This window comes from Prinia subflava, chromosome 4 (assembly GCF_021018805.1).
Source record: "Prinia subflava isolate CZ2003 ecotype Zambia chromosome 4, Cam_Psub_1.2, whole genome shotgun sequence".
NCBI lineage: Eukaryota > Metazoa > Chordata > Aves > Passeriformes > Cisticolidae > Prinia > Prinia subflava.
The window spans coordinates 18997446-19016036 of record NC_086250.1 but is presented as its reverse complement, the minus strand read 5'-3'; the positions used below and the strand labels follow the sequence as shown (position 1 = coordinate 19016036).

Below are 18591 nucleotides of genomic sequence, written 5' to 3'. Positions count from 1 at the left end.
AACATGGAAACCCTACAGGAAACCTCTTGATGAATGGGGAAAATTAGACGTTTTCTGGAAAAAATTTCCAGACCTTAATTTGGTGCCGCTGCCCGCCGTCCCTGCAGGTGCACACGCCAGACCCCCGGGGCCGGTGCTCCGCCTCGCCTCAGCCCGGCCCCGCGGGGCCCGGGGGCTCGGCCCCGCTGAGGCGCCTTCCGGCGGCCCGGGGAAGCCGCCGCGGCACTCCCGTCTCCCCGGTGCACAAAGGAGCGTCCCTAAGAGCGATGCCCTCAGCTGCCACCCCCGCCCGACTCGCGGCTCTCAGGGGGGGCGGGCCGGGCGGAGGGGCCGCCCCACGCCGGTGCCGCCGCCGGGGCGGGCGGCAGAGAAGGGGCGGAGAGCGGGGGCGCCGCCACCGCCCCCCGGCCCGCCCCGCCCGCCGCGCCCCGTGGTGCCGGAGCGGGCGCGGGGCCGAGGCAGAGGCGGCGAGGCCGGCGGGGCGGACACACGGCGGCTGCCGGCGCCGGGCATGGAGGGCGCCGAGGCGGCCGCCGGCGGCAGCAGCAGCCCCAGCCCCGCGCAGCCCCGCTCCTCCTGCGGCCCCGGCCCGCCCGGCGGAGAGGCGGCAGCGGCGGCGGCGGCCATGGAGGAGTCGGTCGGGTCGCCTCCGTCCCCGGAGATAACGGCGGCGAGGAAGCAGCAGGGGGTGAAACGGCATCACCACAAGCACAATCTGAAGCATCGCTACGAGCTGCAGGAGACCTTGGGCAAAGGCACCTATGGCAAAGTCAAGCGGGCCATCGAGAGGTTCTCTGGCAGAGTGGTAAGGCAGGCGGAGCGGCTTCTCTCTGCCTCTTTCTCTTATATACACAGGTATATGTAAGATCAGATTCCAGCGCCGGTTTCGGAGCAGAGCCGGCCGGGTGCGTCCCTCCAGGAGCCCCGTCCTGTGCGGAGCTGGCGGGCTGTGGCGAGGCGGGGACCAGCTCAGCATCCCACCCGTGCCTGCGGTCCGCGGCTTTGTTCAGAGTGCCAGCCCTGCAGAGAGGCTCATTTGGGAGGAGTGGTGGAGGTACTGTAGCAGAGCACTGGTACATTTTGAAGGGATGTGTTATTGGAAAAATAGGATGGCTTGTTGTTTTTATTCTCCTTTTTTTTACATGCGAGTCCACTGTGAATAGTTTTTTCCCCAGTGGAAATTCACGTTTTGGAGAAACCTGTCACATCCCCTGGCTGAACAAAACCGCTCACAAAGTGCTGTCAGAAGGGAAAACGTTTGCTTCCCTGGTTAAAAATGCCATGATTCGGTCATACTTTTGTGACCTGAACTTTGCTGACACCTAAAAAAATTGCAGGGACTGGAACCCACCCCGTTGGTTTTTACGATCCATTTCACCGCTCAGCGGTGCCGGCTGGCTCGAGACTTCAAGCAGCCCGGGGGTTGTCCAGCAATAACTCAGCTTCAGCATTTCCTCACTGCTGCAGCGCTCCAGCCGGGTGCAGAAATGCAATTGAAGCAATGTTCACATTAGTCAGAATTATTGTCATTTATCCTTCCCAGAAATATGTAACTTACCACAGAGGGCAGGCGTTGTGTTAAAGAAATAGGTGTTTTTCTACAGAGGTCTTCGTTCTGAAGTACATGAATTGAGTTTAACACTAGACTTCATCTAAAAGCAAGGCATTTCCCTGGTGACGTTACATTTATCCTTCGCTTTCGGTTGCTGGGGAGCTCAACACACACCCAGAGGCAGAAGGATCTGTAAAACAGAAAATGAAATTTCAGATGCTATGACTTTAATAAGGAACACTTACTTTGCAACTGAATATCTTTGTGGCCACAGTGAAAATGAGAGTTCCAGCCAAGTTGTAGACTCATATCATATATGCTTTCAGTTTATTAGCTCGTTTGGAGTCTGGCTAAAGATGGACATCTCTGCACATGCTCATTCTAAGTCCATGATTTTTAAAGTTTGCTGTCTTGGCTGTTTTACAGCTTCAGGCTAACAAAAGCTTCAGGGTTATATTATAAGCTAACTATTATTTTTTAAGTAGATTCATTTTGAGTTGCACTGCAGATTGTAGCAAATAAGCAAATAAGTTGAAACCATCTCTTTTTAAGGAGTTGAGAAATTAACAAAAAAAAGGTGACAGTAATGTACCATGAGATTTGGCTTTGGAAAGAGCCCTCACAGAAGAAAGGATGTAGAGTAGATGTGTGTCTCATCTAACCTAACAACACACCAGGTCTTTGCATATTTTGCTATCTGTCAAGCTCTCCAGCTGCACAGCTAGGGGATACTTTGATGTTATGGTCTGAACTGAATTTATATGGTTAATGCCATCTTGAAATGGAGAGAGTGAAAATCAGAATACCTATGCAATCTTAAATGCAATAAAAATGTAACATTCGCTGTATCAGCTGGTATGTAGAAGCTGAACAAGTCCTTACCAGGGTGTGAGTTTTTTACTGGAGTAATGCAAGCCTTGGCGTGTGGCACTTTGTAATTATTAACTAATCTGCAGGCGAGTCCTGGTGTAATGTGTGTATTTGAACTGTAACATCTGTGACTGTATGTAAAATATCCACAGTTTGTCTGCTTGCAGAATAAAAGCTAGTTGTCAGGAATCCAGCCAGATCTTGGTGAATGGAAAATGCTTCTTGTTTTCTCACAGTTCCCTTCTCTGGCTGTTACAGTGAGCACTGATTCCTTTCCATGGGTGAGATAAGAGAACCGACGGGATGACTGATCAGAGAGGGGCAGTTTTTCTTTGTTTTTTCCACCTCTCTTTCTCTTCCCTCTCCTCTTCTCAGTTCTTATTAGTGGCAGTATTTGCATCATCCATGAGCAGGTTGGACCAGATGCTGCCGTGTCCAGCAGGGGATGCACAGAGCAGGGGATGTGGCTGGCACTGTCTGTTGCACTGTGTCCAATGCCAATCCTATTGCACCCGGCTGCAACAGCTCTTGTCCAGGCTGTTTTCTTCCAATTCTACTGGTTTAGCTGTTCATCTCATTTTTTACTCAGTGGTAAGCAGGTATTTGAAGCTGTAAGATTGCAAAGCTGGACCTTGTGTTCCCATTCATCAGTCTTGTTCAAGCAATTCTCCTGTTTGGTCTTTCCACTTCTCTTGTCTGTCAAGAACTTCTTTAGCTGTATGGCATTTAATAAAAAGGTTTGTGTGATTAGCTAGGCTTTTAATGTGAAGCACAAACTTTGGATTTGTCGTCATCTGTATAAACAGAGCTCAGAAATGAAATAAACTGGCAGGTTTGGGTAAATAAAGTAAAACCAAGGTGAGAAGACAGTTCAATGCAAAGTACAGATGTGCTTTAATCCTGTGCCATTGGAAATCAATCGCAGGATTTCTGTTGACTTGAATAAAAGTAGTATTTGGCACATGTTAGCAGGTTACAAGTTTATTCAAATTGTTATTCCTCTTAACTTTAACTTTATTGTCTTTCCTTATAACACAGTGGAACATGATCATAAAGTTTCCTGCCATAAAGCTCCAGGGTAGATTGTATGATACATTTAGTTTGTTATTGGAAACAACTTAGGTGAATTTGTGCATTCGTTACCACAGTGACTGCAGACAGTATTGCATGCTGCACGGAGCAGTTAAAATATTGCCCAGTATATGATGTATGAGGTGCTTTATTTTGCCAGCAAGGTTTCTTCATTAGTGCTGTCTCAGCACTACACAGTTGTAACTTACGACATTTTAAATTAAGGCACCTGTTAGCAAGTGTAAGGATGAAGAGATGATATCTCAAGCCCGTGAAGTAACACTCATGTTGATGTTTCTGTGGGTGTTTTTTCCACTTATCATCTTGCACGTGTTAAACCAAAGAAGGGAACTTTTGTTCATGTTATGTTTTCAATGTTTGTTAGCCAAGAAATCCACAGTTAAACTTATTTCAGCCTTACTTAAGGTATGTATTGACCACCTCTGGTTTATTCTGTGCATGGGGCATGAAGATGGTAAATGCTGCTGGATCCTTTGAGTAAATTATTCCACTGGAGTAAATATTCATTAGAATGCAAATTTAGATTACAGATAGGTGTTTTCTGTTTGCTGTTTGCAAAAGCCAGGAAGTTTGTCTCCCTTTCTCTCCCTAGCCTGCAGTTGGGAGAAAGGGAGTAGCTGCAGAAGCCTGCCTCCCCTCCACCTTCATCTCGTTCTTTCTGCCTGAGCCATGACGCCTTTTCTTCCTCCTCACCAGCAGGTGGAGGAAGCACTATTCTCCTCCAGCTGTTTCTCCAGAAAGTTAATTATTTTGGGAATTGTTGACAAGCAGCAGCCCAACATGAGGAACAGGCACGTGGTGCATATTTGGACAGGCACATTGTGGTTGCTGCCATGTGTTGTTTATCTTTTTTGCGTATTAAGTGCAGGTAGAAGCATGTTGCCAAATGAAATTGGTTTCTGTATCAAAATCTTGTAAAAAACCCTCAAACTTAAACCTTAAAACTTAAAAGCAACCAATCGTTTTATTTACAACTGCAGTGCAAATCTTTTATTTTAAATTAAGGTCTGCTTCTTGATGAGTTTGAAGGGTTGCACAGGGTCTTTGAAACCTGGAACAGCAACAGATTACATGAAAAGAAGACCTTTGCTTTACTGATTGTATTTCTCCATATCATGACAAAACCAAAACATGAATACCAACAATGACAGCTCTGTCACGCCTGTAATTAAGGCCTTGTTGGCCACGCAACCATAATGTTTGTTTGCAGTGGGGTTTTTAAGGCTTCCTTATAATAGGGTAAAAGTGTGCTCCTGGGTCACTGAGGACAGTGAAAACCAGGTGAAACATGTCCCAGTTCTCTCACCTGTGCTGATGATATCACAGAAAATGTCAGTGTCCTTCTGATGCATGTGAATTCTTTTATCTTTAATGATTTATTTCCATTTTTTACCCTGAGAATTCCTTCTTCAGTTAGTACTTGGGTCACTGCTTCATACTGGTTTTTATCTTGATTGCTCGGTGTGCATCTTCTGCAGGACAATATCCAAATCTATTTCTGTTTTTCTTTTGGTGTTCTTTGTAGCTCTTACTAAGATATCTTCCTTTGTGGCAGACACAGGTATAAGTATCTACACAACACTGCTGTGATGTGAACTGTCTGTACAGTACTTCGCTCAGCAGGTTCCTGATTCGTGAATGTGGCTTCCACAGCTCTGATAATACACTTCAATTATAGTAACAATAGCTTGTATTGCTACCCCATTTTATACATGAGAAAGGAAAAACTTGACAATTAAAGCCAAAATCAGCAGAAGTTTCAGCTAGTTTTGGGTGCACAACCTAATACCCGATTTGTCCAGGCATACAGAGTATGTGACATCAGGGTGCTGTGGATGACACCCTTCCTCCTGCAGAGCTCAGTCTGTCCTGCCTCCTGGCCTCTCTCTTTATCCGGGGCTTTTGTCCCTGTGTGACATCCAGCTTTGGTCTCCATTCCTGGCCCTTTTGTACTCCTCTGCCTCCCGCTTTTGTTGTGCGTGCCAGCGTGGTGACCCACGCAGGGCGTGCAGCTTTGCTCCCTGCTCCCAAGCTGGCAGCTGCGAGCAGGATCTGCGCAGCCTGTGGTGGCTGCTGCGGGCAGCTCTCCTGCCACGCTACACTCACATGGGGCCAGAGGCTTCTCAGGGCAAAAGAGATTCTTGCAAAACGTATCACCTAAATCTTACGCATGTTTGTATGTGTGTATGTATGTATTTATTTATTGAAGATAAATACTTCAAACTGAGTTCCTTTAGGGACTTGTAATGTGACTAAATCTAGACAGTGTTTTCATGATGCTGAAGGCATGTTAGTGAAACTCAGGTCATCCTCTGCATGCATGGAAATTCTAGATCTGGAATGAATAGAAGTTGGAAAGAGTATATGGGCTTGAAAATAGTTTTGCTGTTAATTTGTTATTTGTTCCACCCTTAACTATTAGATGTGTTCCGAGATTGCGGTTTAACAAAAGAAGCAAAAAAAAGAGCAGCAAATGGAAAAAAACCCACTGGAATTATTCTAATGTAATTCACAGCGAATACTGTGGGCTTATTACCATAGAAGTTACTACCTGGTTGTATCAAATTGCCGCAGTCTTCATATAAACACTTGGATAATTGAGATGCCAAAGAAGACTTTAACATTAAGGGGTGCAGACAGAAATAAATGATTACAGCATGAAGGTCATCAGGAGAAAGGCACTGGAACAGAATACTAGTTTTCTGCACTGAGAATTTCTGTTGGAGAAGCAAATTTGTTCAGAGGAGCATGGTTCAGTGGTATGAAAGTGAATTAATGACTAGCCAGTAAGGGGTCATCTGGATATGTTAGTTTGTCAAATCTTTTACCAAATTAAAGAACAGCATGTTCTTTGAGCTTTGAGCGAAGATCAAGTGATATTCTTTGAATGATGTCGCACTTCCTTACAGGTGAAGAAATTAAAAGTTTCCAAGAGACTGTTGCCTTATTTTTTTTTTCTCCTGCATTGGATTAAACAATTTTGGGCAGATAATTAAATTTCCCATGTCTCAGTGTATTCCTTTCTGGAAGGGTTAATATAGGAAAGTTAGACTAATGAACAGGGCACGATGCATACCTAGTGTCATTACCTCTACATGTAAAATTTCAGAACAGAAATTGAGCCAATGTTTTTAATGCAGCTTTCAGCTAAAAACACTATAAAATGCCTATATGTTTTTACAAATGGTTTCACAGCACCACGTGCTAGAGAACACAAGAGAATGGAAACTACTTGTATAAAGTCTTTCATTAGACATTGCTAAAATGTACTGCATTTTTTAGTGGCATGTGTTCTAAAAATTATTATTTTTTTAGGAACCACAATGTGGATTTGCCATGTGGAGACAATTATTGTATATATTGTAGTTTGGGGTCATACATGTTGAATAAAACTGTGTGGAATGTACAGTTCTTGTGAACAATTGTTTATTCTTTACAGAACTGTAATTGTAGTTAGTCTGTGTTTTGTCTGGTAAATAAGTAACTAGAGAGTCTCTGCTGGGGTGAGGAATTGGGAGGAGGCATGTGGTGGCCACAACAGTGCCAAGGAAGAACGTGTGGGTTGAAAACCAGCTCTGGGTATATAAGCCTTGAACACCAGCAGGTGAACGTGTGTACAGCCATGGTGATCCAAATATAGAGCATATGGGACACGTTTCCAAAACCTGCATACCAGGCATTCGGAAGCTGGTTGATGACCTTTGGTTTGACACGGGCATCTGCCTGGTTCTATCTCTCCCTCCTGTACCACGTTAATGTACTCCCTATGTACATGAACTGGGAGGTGTCAAAGCACTTCCTCTTGCTGTGCAACTGCGCTCCTCTCAGTAAGACACTTTTTTCCTTATTGTTGTCTTGTATGTTTTTGTATAAAAAGTGGGACCAAACAATGTTTACTGCCACAGCTCTGAATGATTCTCTGAAACCAGAGGTGCAGGTTTGCCTCCAGGCTTGAGGTGGGATAGGAGCTTACAGCATGGATAGCAAAAGCCAGTGGTGGCTACTCAGTGTGCTGGCCAGAGCCTCAGCAGCTCCTGGGTAAGTCTGGAGGCTGCAGCCAGTGCCCAGCTCAGGTGTTCTGTGTTGATGGTTTGCACTCCACCAGCGATGGGCACGTTGGCATGGGAATCTCTGACCTACAAGAGAATGTCCTTCTTGCCTCCTCTGTAAGTCAGGATTCGTCCCTTAATCACCCAGGTGTGCACCAGACACTTCAACGAAAAACCTCTTGTCATGAGCACTAATGAGTCGATGTACTTAGGATAGTTGATATGTCAGAGGAAATGTCTCAGATGAAAAGGTCTGCAGCGAAATATGTAAATGATATTTGTCAGCGTTTCCCTCAAATATCTTCCAACAGATGTGAGTACCATGTGTGTCCACTTAATAAACTAAACTCAAAATAATTTCCACTTTGCTAGATATATGGGGACTAGCTGGGGAGGGCGGGGAGCGAACTACAAAGCAAGGTAAAAACTGCATATGTGTGTTGTTATATTTGATGACCAATTCATTAAAGCCATAAGTGTATCCAGGCTTTCAATAGTGTTCTCCTGCTGTTGCTTCCTGTACTCCCTGGCTACAAAATCAGTCTCTATGGCTCTCATTTGTCTTACCCACATGAAAGACTTTGAGCATCTGCAAGTTATGATTTGAGAATTATCTGCTTTTAAACAGAATGTATTGATCACTGTGTCTTCACAGGCAGCATAGTACGTTGTATAAATTAGGGGATCCTAGACCTTTAAGCACTTGGAGGCTGGGTGAGGTACTATGTGTGTACTGTGTCTGGCCATACCCATCAAACATCCTGGACCCACACCAGAAATGCCAGATGTTCACTAGATGTGGAGGCCCTCCTGTAACCTTGGCTGTGTGCTGCAAAGCGTGGAGGGGCAAAGTTGTAGCCATCCCTTGATCTTCCATGGTTCTTGTGCTCTTATTTGAGCTCTGTAATTTCTGTATTTTGAACTACAGACCTTGGGCCAATCCTCAATTCAGTCTGTTAAACTACTGAATGGTATAAGCTCATTGTGTTCCTCAGCTCTCTGAAGATGGATGGGACTTGCTTAGTTCTGATGGTTTATGAGCCATCAGTCCTTAAAGCTGCCACTGGTCCATGATGTGATGGAAGTCCTGGGTCTTGCTCAAGTATGGGCTTTTCCGGGCTCTATCCTTACCAATGCAGGAGATAATAAAATACTTTATGAGTGTTTTCTTTCACTTGAAAAAAAACTCACTCACAGAGCAGCTGTGGGAAAAGGGTTTGCTATGGATGGCATGTGTGAAACCATCCTGGCCAGTTGTAGGTGAATGCGAATATCACAAATTAAATGCAGGTCTTATTTTTTTATAAGTATTAAGACAGCAGCTGAGATCGCTGAGTTTAACATGCTCCTAAATGTAATTGCTAATTTCTGGATTCCTCCTCAGCCTTCCCTTCTCACTGTCGGTGTTTCCCACTTCACCTTGCCACCACACCTTCAGCATGGTGCCTTGACAGCCCTTGCTGCTGGGTCCCTTGGATGCCCTCCTGGTGAATGGGAGGGTCTGCTGCACCTTGTGGGGCTGGCTGCCTCTGTGATGAAGCATCAGTGCTTGGCAGGCTGTGCTTCTTCCCCTGTTGCCTTGCCTTCCTGGGGAACGCTGGCCTGTGGTGATCCCAGAGCCCCTCGGCTACTCTGGCTGCAGCAGCTTCATGTGGGACGACTTAAGGCTGAAGCAGTGTCTTTGTTCTGAGGTCTGGCGACTTGAGGGACTTGCAATTATCCTAATGTCTGGCTGGGCTGTGGAGCTGAGTCAGCGTGTTTGGCCTTGAGCAGCACTCCCTCAGAATAAAGACACTAGTTAAGAGACATTAGGCTTTAAAAAAAAAAATTATTGTTCCTGCGAAAAGATACCAAGTTCAGGGACTAAATTTAGCTATTGCTCAGTAGATCAGAAAAATCTGGGTCCTGCTGTTGATGGAGATCTCAAAACCTTTGTATAATTTTTTTTGTACACAACAAGGCATTTTATCTCTGCTGAGATTTCTAATCTCTATTAAATGCCTGATGGTGAGAGATATCTACCTTTATTTGAGGTACAAGCGTTATTTTAAAAATGAGTGTGAATATTTTTTAATCACAAAAGATAGCAATGAGGATTGGGTAGAAATAACTTTTTGAGCTGCGTGGTAACTAAAATGTTCCTTTTTGTTAAACGGTGCTTTGTTGTTGACACAAAAAGGTTAAGTCCTTTGCACACAAGTCTGACAGGGGAAGACAGCAAAGCATTTGTTAAAGAAGCAGCTTCCAAAGCACATGTTCAGAGCTGTCACTTATTTGCATATCTTTGCCGCTCTGCACAAATCAAACATTATGGCTTTCCCAGCAGAGTGCAGCTCAGGAAGGAGGAGTGAAGGTGCCTGGAGATGCCTGGGGACACTTGGTGCAGCGGATTCAGCAGGGCAGAGCTGCAGGCTGTTGTTTTGGTGGGAGGAAATAAAATAGCCTTTGGGAGAAGAGGGGAGAGTGCAACCTTCCTATCTGGTGCATGCTCTAATGCCATGTTGCCTAGAACCTGGAAGATTCCTGTAAATACCTGATGGAGGCAATGCAGGCTTAGCTGACTTGTATAGGAATGTAACCGAGAGATGTTCACATTGCCCTCTTGGGAAGATACCTTTTAAATAAGGATGCATGAGGAACAGCATCTGTCATTCTACTTCCTTTGTTATATTTTTGTTCTCTTCAGGGTACCAAAATGAGGTAAAATAATTAAACGGTGATCTGTGAGTTTAAGCTTCAGCTCCTGTAGGAGCCAGTTGTTGCAGCCATGCTTTGGGCATCCAGGAGGTGAGTGGTTTCCCTGAGGTTCATCTAGAAAGTGTGTGGTGGAGCCATGGGGAGAGCTGAGGTCGACCACAACTCCAGCACTGCGCTGGGCCATTCCTTGTGTGGCTATAACCATCTCAGGAAAATTGCTCTTAAAAATGAACGTCCTCTTCCATAGCTTTAGTCACACTTTGAAGGGATGGTGCCAATTTTTCAAAAGCCCACCATCTCTTGTGCCTTGGAGACAGCTCATCATTGTTGAGCAGCACTTGATACAACTCAGTTGCTGTTGTGTCAGCATAACCTGGCAGGAATGGGGGCCTTTAGCTAGACTGTGCAGTGCATTTGCATCCAGGCCAGTAACTAGCCATCCTTTTCAACTACAGGGTTTTTTTCTATGTACAGTTTGAGAGTTTTCTGCCAATGTTTCAGTAAAACAAAGTATTCTTCCATTCTGTCTGGCATTTTATTATGTAAATGTGGTCCAAGGGAACCTGTGATAGGCTTCGTTGTGGGTTATGCATTTGCTTACAAGGAATTCACCAGGGAGAAGGATTTCGTGCTGTACTTCAACCTCCTTCAAGCCTTTCTTGGATGAAAGGAAAACTCTGCAACTGTGAATGTAACTGGTTATCATTATTGGATGTCATTACTCACTCACTCTGAGCATAAAACAAAAAAATTGCATCCCCTGTGATGTACGTGAGTAAAAAGCTGCTCTCAGTTGCATTAACACTTGTAAGCTGAAGAGCAGAGTTCGGCCCTTTGTTTCAATTGAAATATTTTTTTAACACAGGCAGGGACTAAACAGTACACTTGAAAGCAATTTGTGTTATTGTCTGTAGCACAAAGCTTGTATTTTATGAACTGGCTGATCATAAAGACAGCATAAATCATGTAAAGCATTCTCATTTGCTTTTTCTTTCTTTATCTTTTTTTCTTCTTGCAGATGGGGCTTGTAGAGTAGAGTTGCAGTCAAATGTCTGCTCCAGGATATTTTAGTTGAACTGTGCGAGTCCATTAAACAAATGTAATGGATTTTTGGAAAGAAGCACTGCGTGTTTCAAACCAAATGTTTTACATAGAGAACATCTGGTTAGTTCTGGGTGTTTGTATGTAGAGCACATCAGACAGCAGCCGTCCTGAGTTCAGCTGGGAGGTTGCCTGGGATGTAGTTGTAGGATATGACAGTTCAGTTGTTATGGGGAATAATTCCTATGAAGTATTGCCATAAACTCAATGTTTGGCACAAACAGCTATATCTTTGTTTTACTGCACACCCAAGTTATTCTTCTTATCTGCCCGGCAAAACTCTAGACGGTGTTTAAATAACCCAGTAAAAGCTGGCACCTCAGAGCTCTATTAAAGCATGGCTGAGGAAGGGAAATGAAACTTGCTGTTTTCAGGGAAGCACTATGGATTCCTGCCATGGGCAGTGCAGTTCGAGAGAGTGATGAATGCAATATGCGCGAATGGTTTGTGGGGTTGAGTTGGAAACGATCAATGTTCCACTTGGTGTTGTGTGGTGTTGCTTTGAGCAGTGTGAATATGCAAAACTGGTGAAATGTGTGTAATTAGCCTGACGTTAGAGTTTCTTGAGGCTACTGGAAGAACTTTAACCTGGGTAAATTAATAAGTCTCTTTTACTTCACAGCATCCGAAATAATATATTTCCGGGAAATGTAGGAAGTGTAGAAAAATGTCTTATTTGGGAGTTGGTTCTTAAATTATTTTTGCACTTTAACTGAGGAATGTGTGGTTCAAATGAGATTAAAGTTGTAATTTCCAGAGTAGCAATGCAGCTTCCCCTTTCAGGATTGTTTAACTAGAAAGTTAAACAAAGTGGGTTAGGCAGTCTCTTGGTCCAGTCCCTTGTGGACAGCAATTCACATTATGCAGCACTGCTTTAATAGTCCTGACATGATTTGTGGTATTTGCTGAGATGAGTTTCTGGACCGAGCAGCATGAGAGGGAATTGCTCCTCACTCTGAGGAAGGGGGTATGTCCAAGTCTGTGCGAAGGTCACTGGCAGGGTGAAGTGGGAAGCCTGGGCTGCTGTTGTTACACTACCTAACAGCTTAGCTTCTGGCAAGGGGATCCCAGAAACATGAGTTCTAACTCTCACTTGTTCAACTGACTCCAGCCAAAACACTCACCAAAAAAGGTGTTTGTGCATGTTGAGGAAGGGGGCAACAGTCCTGGAGCTCACAGGGTCAGGGGGAATTCTTAGGCAAAAGCTTTCCATCCTGAAAAATAATCGCTTTGTGCTTTTCCCCCTCCAAAGTTAAGTCTCCTCATAACTACTTAGAACAACTGCCTGCAGTTGTGAACTCCTCTTCTAGCAGGGAAAGCTGGAATTATGCATTTAAAGCTGCAGAATTGCTGGATTGCCAGCCACTTAATTGTAGGAAAGTGTAATTCATTCCTCACCCTCTCACATCCATTCCAAGCCCAACTGGCTGCAGGGAGCAAGAGTGTTCCTGTTCCTGTGTTACTCTCTCCACTGAGCTGTTAGGGTGGCCCTGGTAATTTACGTTCAATAAATAGAAGGGAACAACAGGAGGTTCCTCTACCTTCAGGGTTATAAATATTTCTCAGAAATCAGAGAAGGATGGGGAGGAAATCTTAGCAAACTCCTTTTCTCCCGCTGTAGTAATTCCACCACATTTCATCATAAATTCTAAGATGGTCCCTTCCCAGAAGGGACCAATAAATAGATAATGTCCAGGCAGAATAAAGTAATCCTGAAGCAGTGTGTTAACAAAAACAAATTTAATATTGCAAAGTGATCTGTAGGTCCTGGAGCAAAATAATCTGGGTGAGGCTTTGATACACGATTGCTAATCTTTTTTTTTCCAAGAGTATTTTTCCAGATAGGATGAGGGTTTATGGTTTGGTAGATTCCTGCCAAGAAGTGGTGTTTATATTTTGATCCACCTTAGATCGGTTTAGGAAAATATACCAGATACAGGTGCTTCTGATAGTTCTGTGTCATTAACCCTTCCAATTGTTCTGTTTGAACACATCTGTGCACCCTCCATAATGTAATTTCTGTGGCCCACCATCTTTGCACTATGAATCCTTGCTCATCAATGTTAATCAAAAAGACTAAAGTCTAAAAATTCAGCTTTAAAAATCTCTCTACAATTAAAAATTCTGTTCCTTTAATTAGGAATTTGAGGTAGTCGAACAGTATGGTGTTGAGTTTTAATGAGTGTTGTGGTGCATGGAAGTACAGACATTTCTTTTAAAAAAGACTCTTTCCAAGTTTTTTCTTTATACTATTGTAATTCTCATGGTGAAACAGCACTTCCTTTTTTTCTCTGAAGGACTGCAGGACTGGAGAACAAAATCAAAAGATCCACAAAATACTTGCTGACTTCACATTTGTGGTGGAAGAGCATTGTAAAGATGTGCAAAGCTCTCAGTGGTTCTGAAGTTTCTCTGAACTCACAGAAGCTTCAGTGAAAAAGAGAGAATAAGCCGAGTTACATTTATTTATCCACAAATTTCTCAAGCAGAACCTACTAATGAATGAAAATGTGCTGTGAGGTGGCTTCTTGGGAAAAAAAACCTGATTCTAAGAGTTCAAACAATGTCTAACACTCTTCCTTGTTTAATGTGAATTACAGTCTTGCACTGATGTAGTACCTTTCGCCTAAACCTGTAAAATCACTTTAGAGACTCTGGTAACTGCTGAGGTTACAATTATTTAGCAGCACATTGTAACAGTTTGCAGCAGTTGCTTAGAGCATGTGAATAACCCCATTTCCAATTTAAATTACTGGAGGAATTACAGGAGACTGTGTAATTTTCAAACTGGAACTAGATCCAGGCACCAGGGCTCTATACCTATCTTCTTAAGAAAGTCATAAAGAGCTTTTTATAATGACATAGCCAAGATCTTGGTTTTGTGTTTCATCCCCAAATTGATGCCTTGAACAGTGTGCACTCCTACTTCGGAGGATTACTTCAGTGTGGTTCACTGCTTATTCACAATGAAAAAACAACATGGAATTAAAGTCCCTCTCTGCTGCCTCAGGTTAGCATTTTGCATTACATCAGCAGCTGTGGTAGCTGTGAGACCAAACCCCAAAATTACTGTGAAATCTATCTTCCAGTTTTTGGAGAGTGGATCTGTAATACCCATGTAACATTGAGAACAGTAAACTTGGGGCTTGTGAATTCTTTCACTCCTCTTTAGCCTGACTTGCCAGTAATTTAATTAGTGTTAAACAATCTGCACACAGGCTTTCAGAAGTTAAAAGACTGACACAGGATTCGCTTTCAGTGACTTTTCCTCTTTTGCACATATGCTGGATGGAGCTATGCTGTGTTTGGAACTTGATCAATAATGATTGCACAATTCTAACCTCATTTAAACTATGATATAAACAGACATGATAAAAACGGATGCTACCCATTTTTTTCCTACTTAAAAGTGAAGTCAGCTTTTTTTTCCTTGCTTTTCCCCCCCTCCTTCTTTTTCCCTTTTGGGTTCCAACAAAATTGTAACCTGGAAGAAAAGCAATTAGACTCTGTGAAATCCCAACTCAGTGTATCATTTGGCTTTGGTAAATGTGGAAGCCAAAAATAAACATCTGCTTGGCAACTTCACTAGAAGTTAACTGTAAATGCAGTTTTCATCTTTTGAGTGAATGTGCCATTCAGTGCTGGTTAACATCTATTAAGGAGGATGATCCATAGTTGAGGCTGTAAAGCATTTTTTAAAAAATTACAGTTATGAACATCCATTGCCTTGGGAAAACCCCTACCCCAGTTTCCTTCCAAATCTAATTTCTTATGTGCCAAAGCATGAACTTTTCATGAAAGTTTGAAGGTAGTTGGATGGGATATTTGTGACTTATTAGACTTCGGAAAGGAGATGGTCTTCTATTGACCTGTACATGGTACAGAGGATATGGAGTTACATTTAGAAGTGTATTAGAGAAAATGTAAGCAGTCTCACTCTTTTCTCCAGGAAGGTGAAGTCTGCACATGATAGGGACTCTCCCAGGATGCCAGACCAGCCTTGGGCTCCATCCTGACAGGACACAGCTGCAAACATCTTTAATAACCAGGTCATAATAACAGTCAGATCTCTGCTTTTCAACAAATCTTCTGCAACCTCTGCTCCTACCACAGAAAATTTGTTTTACTGTGGATCAGGGAGGATTGAAGTGGATGCAAATTTGTGGTAGCATGCTATTGGGACAGTGGGGAAAGGTGAGAAGGGGCAACTTGAGGCATCACCATGGGAAACACATCATTATTGCTAGGGATGATGGTTATTTGTCTTTCTTCTAGAACTAAACAGTGCTATGATTTAGGACTTCAGTAATGTGGTGTAAAAAACCTTTGAGAAGGGAGAAGTTTCTTTAGTATATTTCTGACATATATGACTTGAGACAAGGATTGTCAGTATTAAATGAAGAAAGGTCTGCCAGGGAAATTTGTCAGATAATCCATGGTGTAAATATGCCAGGCTTTTTATACGTAGCTGAGAATAGTGAGTACCAGACAATGAAGGGATGCAAGTCTCCCAGTAAGGCAGTAGTTACTCAGGAAATGTGCTCACAAATCCTGATAACAAGCACCGTATGCAGGGGTGAGGAAAGAAGTGGAGGAAGGGTGTTGTATGTTCCTCCTGGCACCCACTTTATATATGTACAGTATAAATATGTCCATCTGGTACCTTCTACTGCTCATAAAAACTTGATTCCACAAACCTCTTTCTCTGTGAATAAAGGAGGAACTAGAGATAATATATAATCCGCTTGCTGAGTGTTTGTGAATAGTTAATTCCTCTTCTCCTCTTGGTGAATCATCATTTATGATATGATAGCAGCAACTATGTCCAGCAGAACCAGAAAAAGAAAATTAAACCTGAGGTAATCATACCTTCATTCTCCCAGAGACAGTGGCACATCGTGCCTCAGCTTATGCAGAGAGAATTTTGATTTAACATTTACCATACTGACTTGGGACTTCTAGTGTCTTAGCACAAGAGTGAGTTTCCTTACAAGTAGTGACATCAGCTTTGGTTTTTAGAAATATAATCCACCTGTCACGTTGTGAAGAGGGGAATGAAACAGGGAGATGCTGATGTTTGCTGTATGCTGTTACCATGCAACCTTTACCTCATATAAGCACATGGACCTGAGAGGTGCATGGAGGCACCTACGTTCTTGCCCTTTATGTGTGCAGCTGCTGGCTTGCAACAACAGTAACACTGTTTTGTCCTTGGTAACATCCATGACATGAACAAACATGTGATGGAACAAAGCAATGAGCAGAAGCTGAGATTTAAATCAGCACAGGCTCACTTGGGTGCAGATGGCACCGGTTACTGCTTTGAGCAACTGGCCTGTTACTGCATAGTTTGCCAAGGTATCAAACAATAGAGTTGGGCTGCTGATAAATAATTAATAAGGATTTTGTTGAATGCTTGTCTCCCTGGCAGTATCACCATGGAGATGATCTGGCTTTTAGGATGTGAAAACTAACAATCTCCAAAACAATGGCATTGTGTCAACCTTACTCTTTCCCTGAAAGGGAGAGCTCTCAGAGATGTGTTAGCAGATTGCACAACGCCAGGCACTAATTTTGCTTACACTCACACTGGCCTTTTGTCAGCTTTTCAGTGACTGCATGAAATGTCTACTTTGACTGTGCAGAAGCTTGTTCTTAGAATGACACGTCCTGCGTGAGCATTAGTATTGCATTTGGCCCAGGGCTGAAATATCAAGATAAGTTTTTTCAGCAAATGGACACAGCAAAGGTGTAATCATGTGGTAGGAGGCTTACAAAAAGAAGTCCTCACGGGGATACCTTTTCATAACCCTTTGGATGCTTCATTTCCCCATAGGAATATCTGTCCATGCTCCTTCTTCCCACCTGGAAGGTCCAGAGGCCTTATTCAGCTGGCCCCCTGCCTTTCCTTTTTCTCCTTTGTGCAATCTCTGGAAGTGCCATTTCAATGCAACTGCATTATCAGCATCCCCTCCTTATCACTTGATTGCAGCCACCTCAGGGACCACATAATTTTGTAGCTTTGTTTCTTTTGCTCTTGGCTTGGTGATGTCTGAGCCAAGAGCCATAGGCAGAGACTCCCCTGGAAAAAACATTATATGGTGCCAGACTTTATTCTTTCTTACTTGGCCCTGTGGAGCTGGAGAAAGAACAATGTACCTTTTCTCTCCCCACCCCCAAACATCCTCTGGTTTCCCTTTCTCTTCCTCCCCTGGTTGATCAACCCATTCTTTACCTCCACACCCCACTGGCACTTGGCACATTGCACTTCCCACCTTCCAGTCTCAAAGAAAGGAAGCAGAGCTGTGAAACTGGCTGGGCTCACCCACTTCCCATTGCTGGGTGGGGATGGATTCAATTCACAGCTTTCAGAAAGGAGAGATTTATGTGTATTTAACCTTCCCCTCCCTCTTCACCCAAAGAAAATAATTTTTAATAATTTTCTTTAAGCGTCTTTTCTGACATAATTGCTTGGTGGCAACAAGCTTGTTAACCTTCCTCAGGGAGCTTCACTCTCTGTCCCGATGCTGGTTTTTTGACTCTTCACAATAGTATTGCAAGAGCCCATTGGAATTTGTTTGAGCATGGGTGGTATGTACAAGTGCTGCAACCAGCTTAAAAGTCACAGCCTCCCTCAGTGGAAAAAAGCAGTTCATATCTCACTATGGTCCTAAAAATAGCCTTGGTAGATAATAGCGAGTGGAAGATTGTTTTCAATGGGTCTGAATGTACTGCATGCAGAAATTGCTGGGGAAGGGTGAGTGGTTTGTGGTATTTAAGTAGTCAGGCTCAGCTACAGCACTCACCGACTTAAAATCTGTGACTCTGCCCTGTGGCTAGTTCTATCTTTATTTATATTCACACAACTCAGCTGGAAATGAGGCAAACTTAGGTTCATTAGACTAAAACACATGAACCAACTTCCTGAAATCAAGCGAAACAGATTTTCACTTGGATGAAAATACAACTTTATTTTTGCTCAGCTGCAAATGATAATGCCAGCAGTGACTCAGCAGATATGGAGATTTGATATAGAAACGGGCACTTACTGCCTGCTATACCCTTTGCCAAATGTTTAGACCTGGAGATACTTTTCTGTACACAGTGGTCTTGATCACGCTCTGTAAAAATAAATTCTACCTGTTTTGCTCTGCTGAGCAGCCAAGAAGCTTGAAAAGAAAGAAAGATATTTCTCTCACAGATAGGACTGAATGTACAGAAACCTTTGCA

At 43.3% G+C, this 18591-nt stretch overlaps 1 protein-coding gene across 1 annotated transcript in view; it reads left to right on the top strand.

Annotated features, from left to right (window-relative positions):
- Window positions 1–409: 409 nt before the first annotated feature.
- The window catches only part of NUAK1 (NUAK family kinase 1), a 46619-nt gene continuing 28437 nt past the window's right edge, over window positions 410–18591 (top strand). The window contains exon 1 of the mRNA XM_063395742.1: window positions 410–805. Within this exon, the coding sequence (XP_063251812.1) occupies window positions 512–805 (294 nt within the window). The 5' untranslated portion in view covers window positions 410–511. The remainder of the gene's footprint in view (window positions 806–18591) is intronic.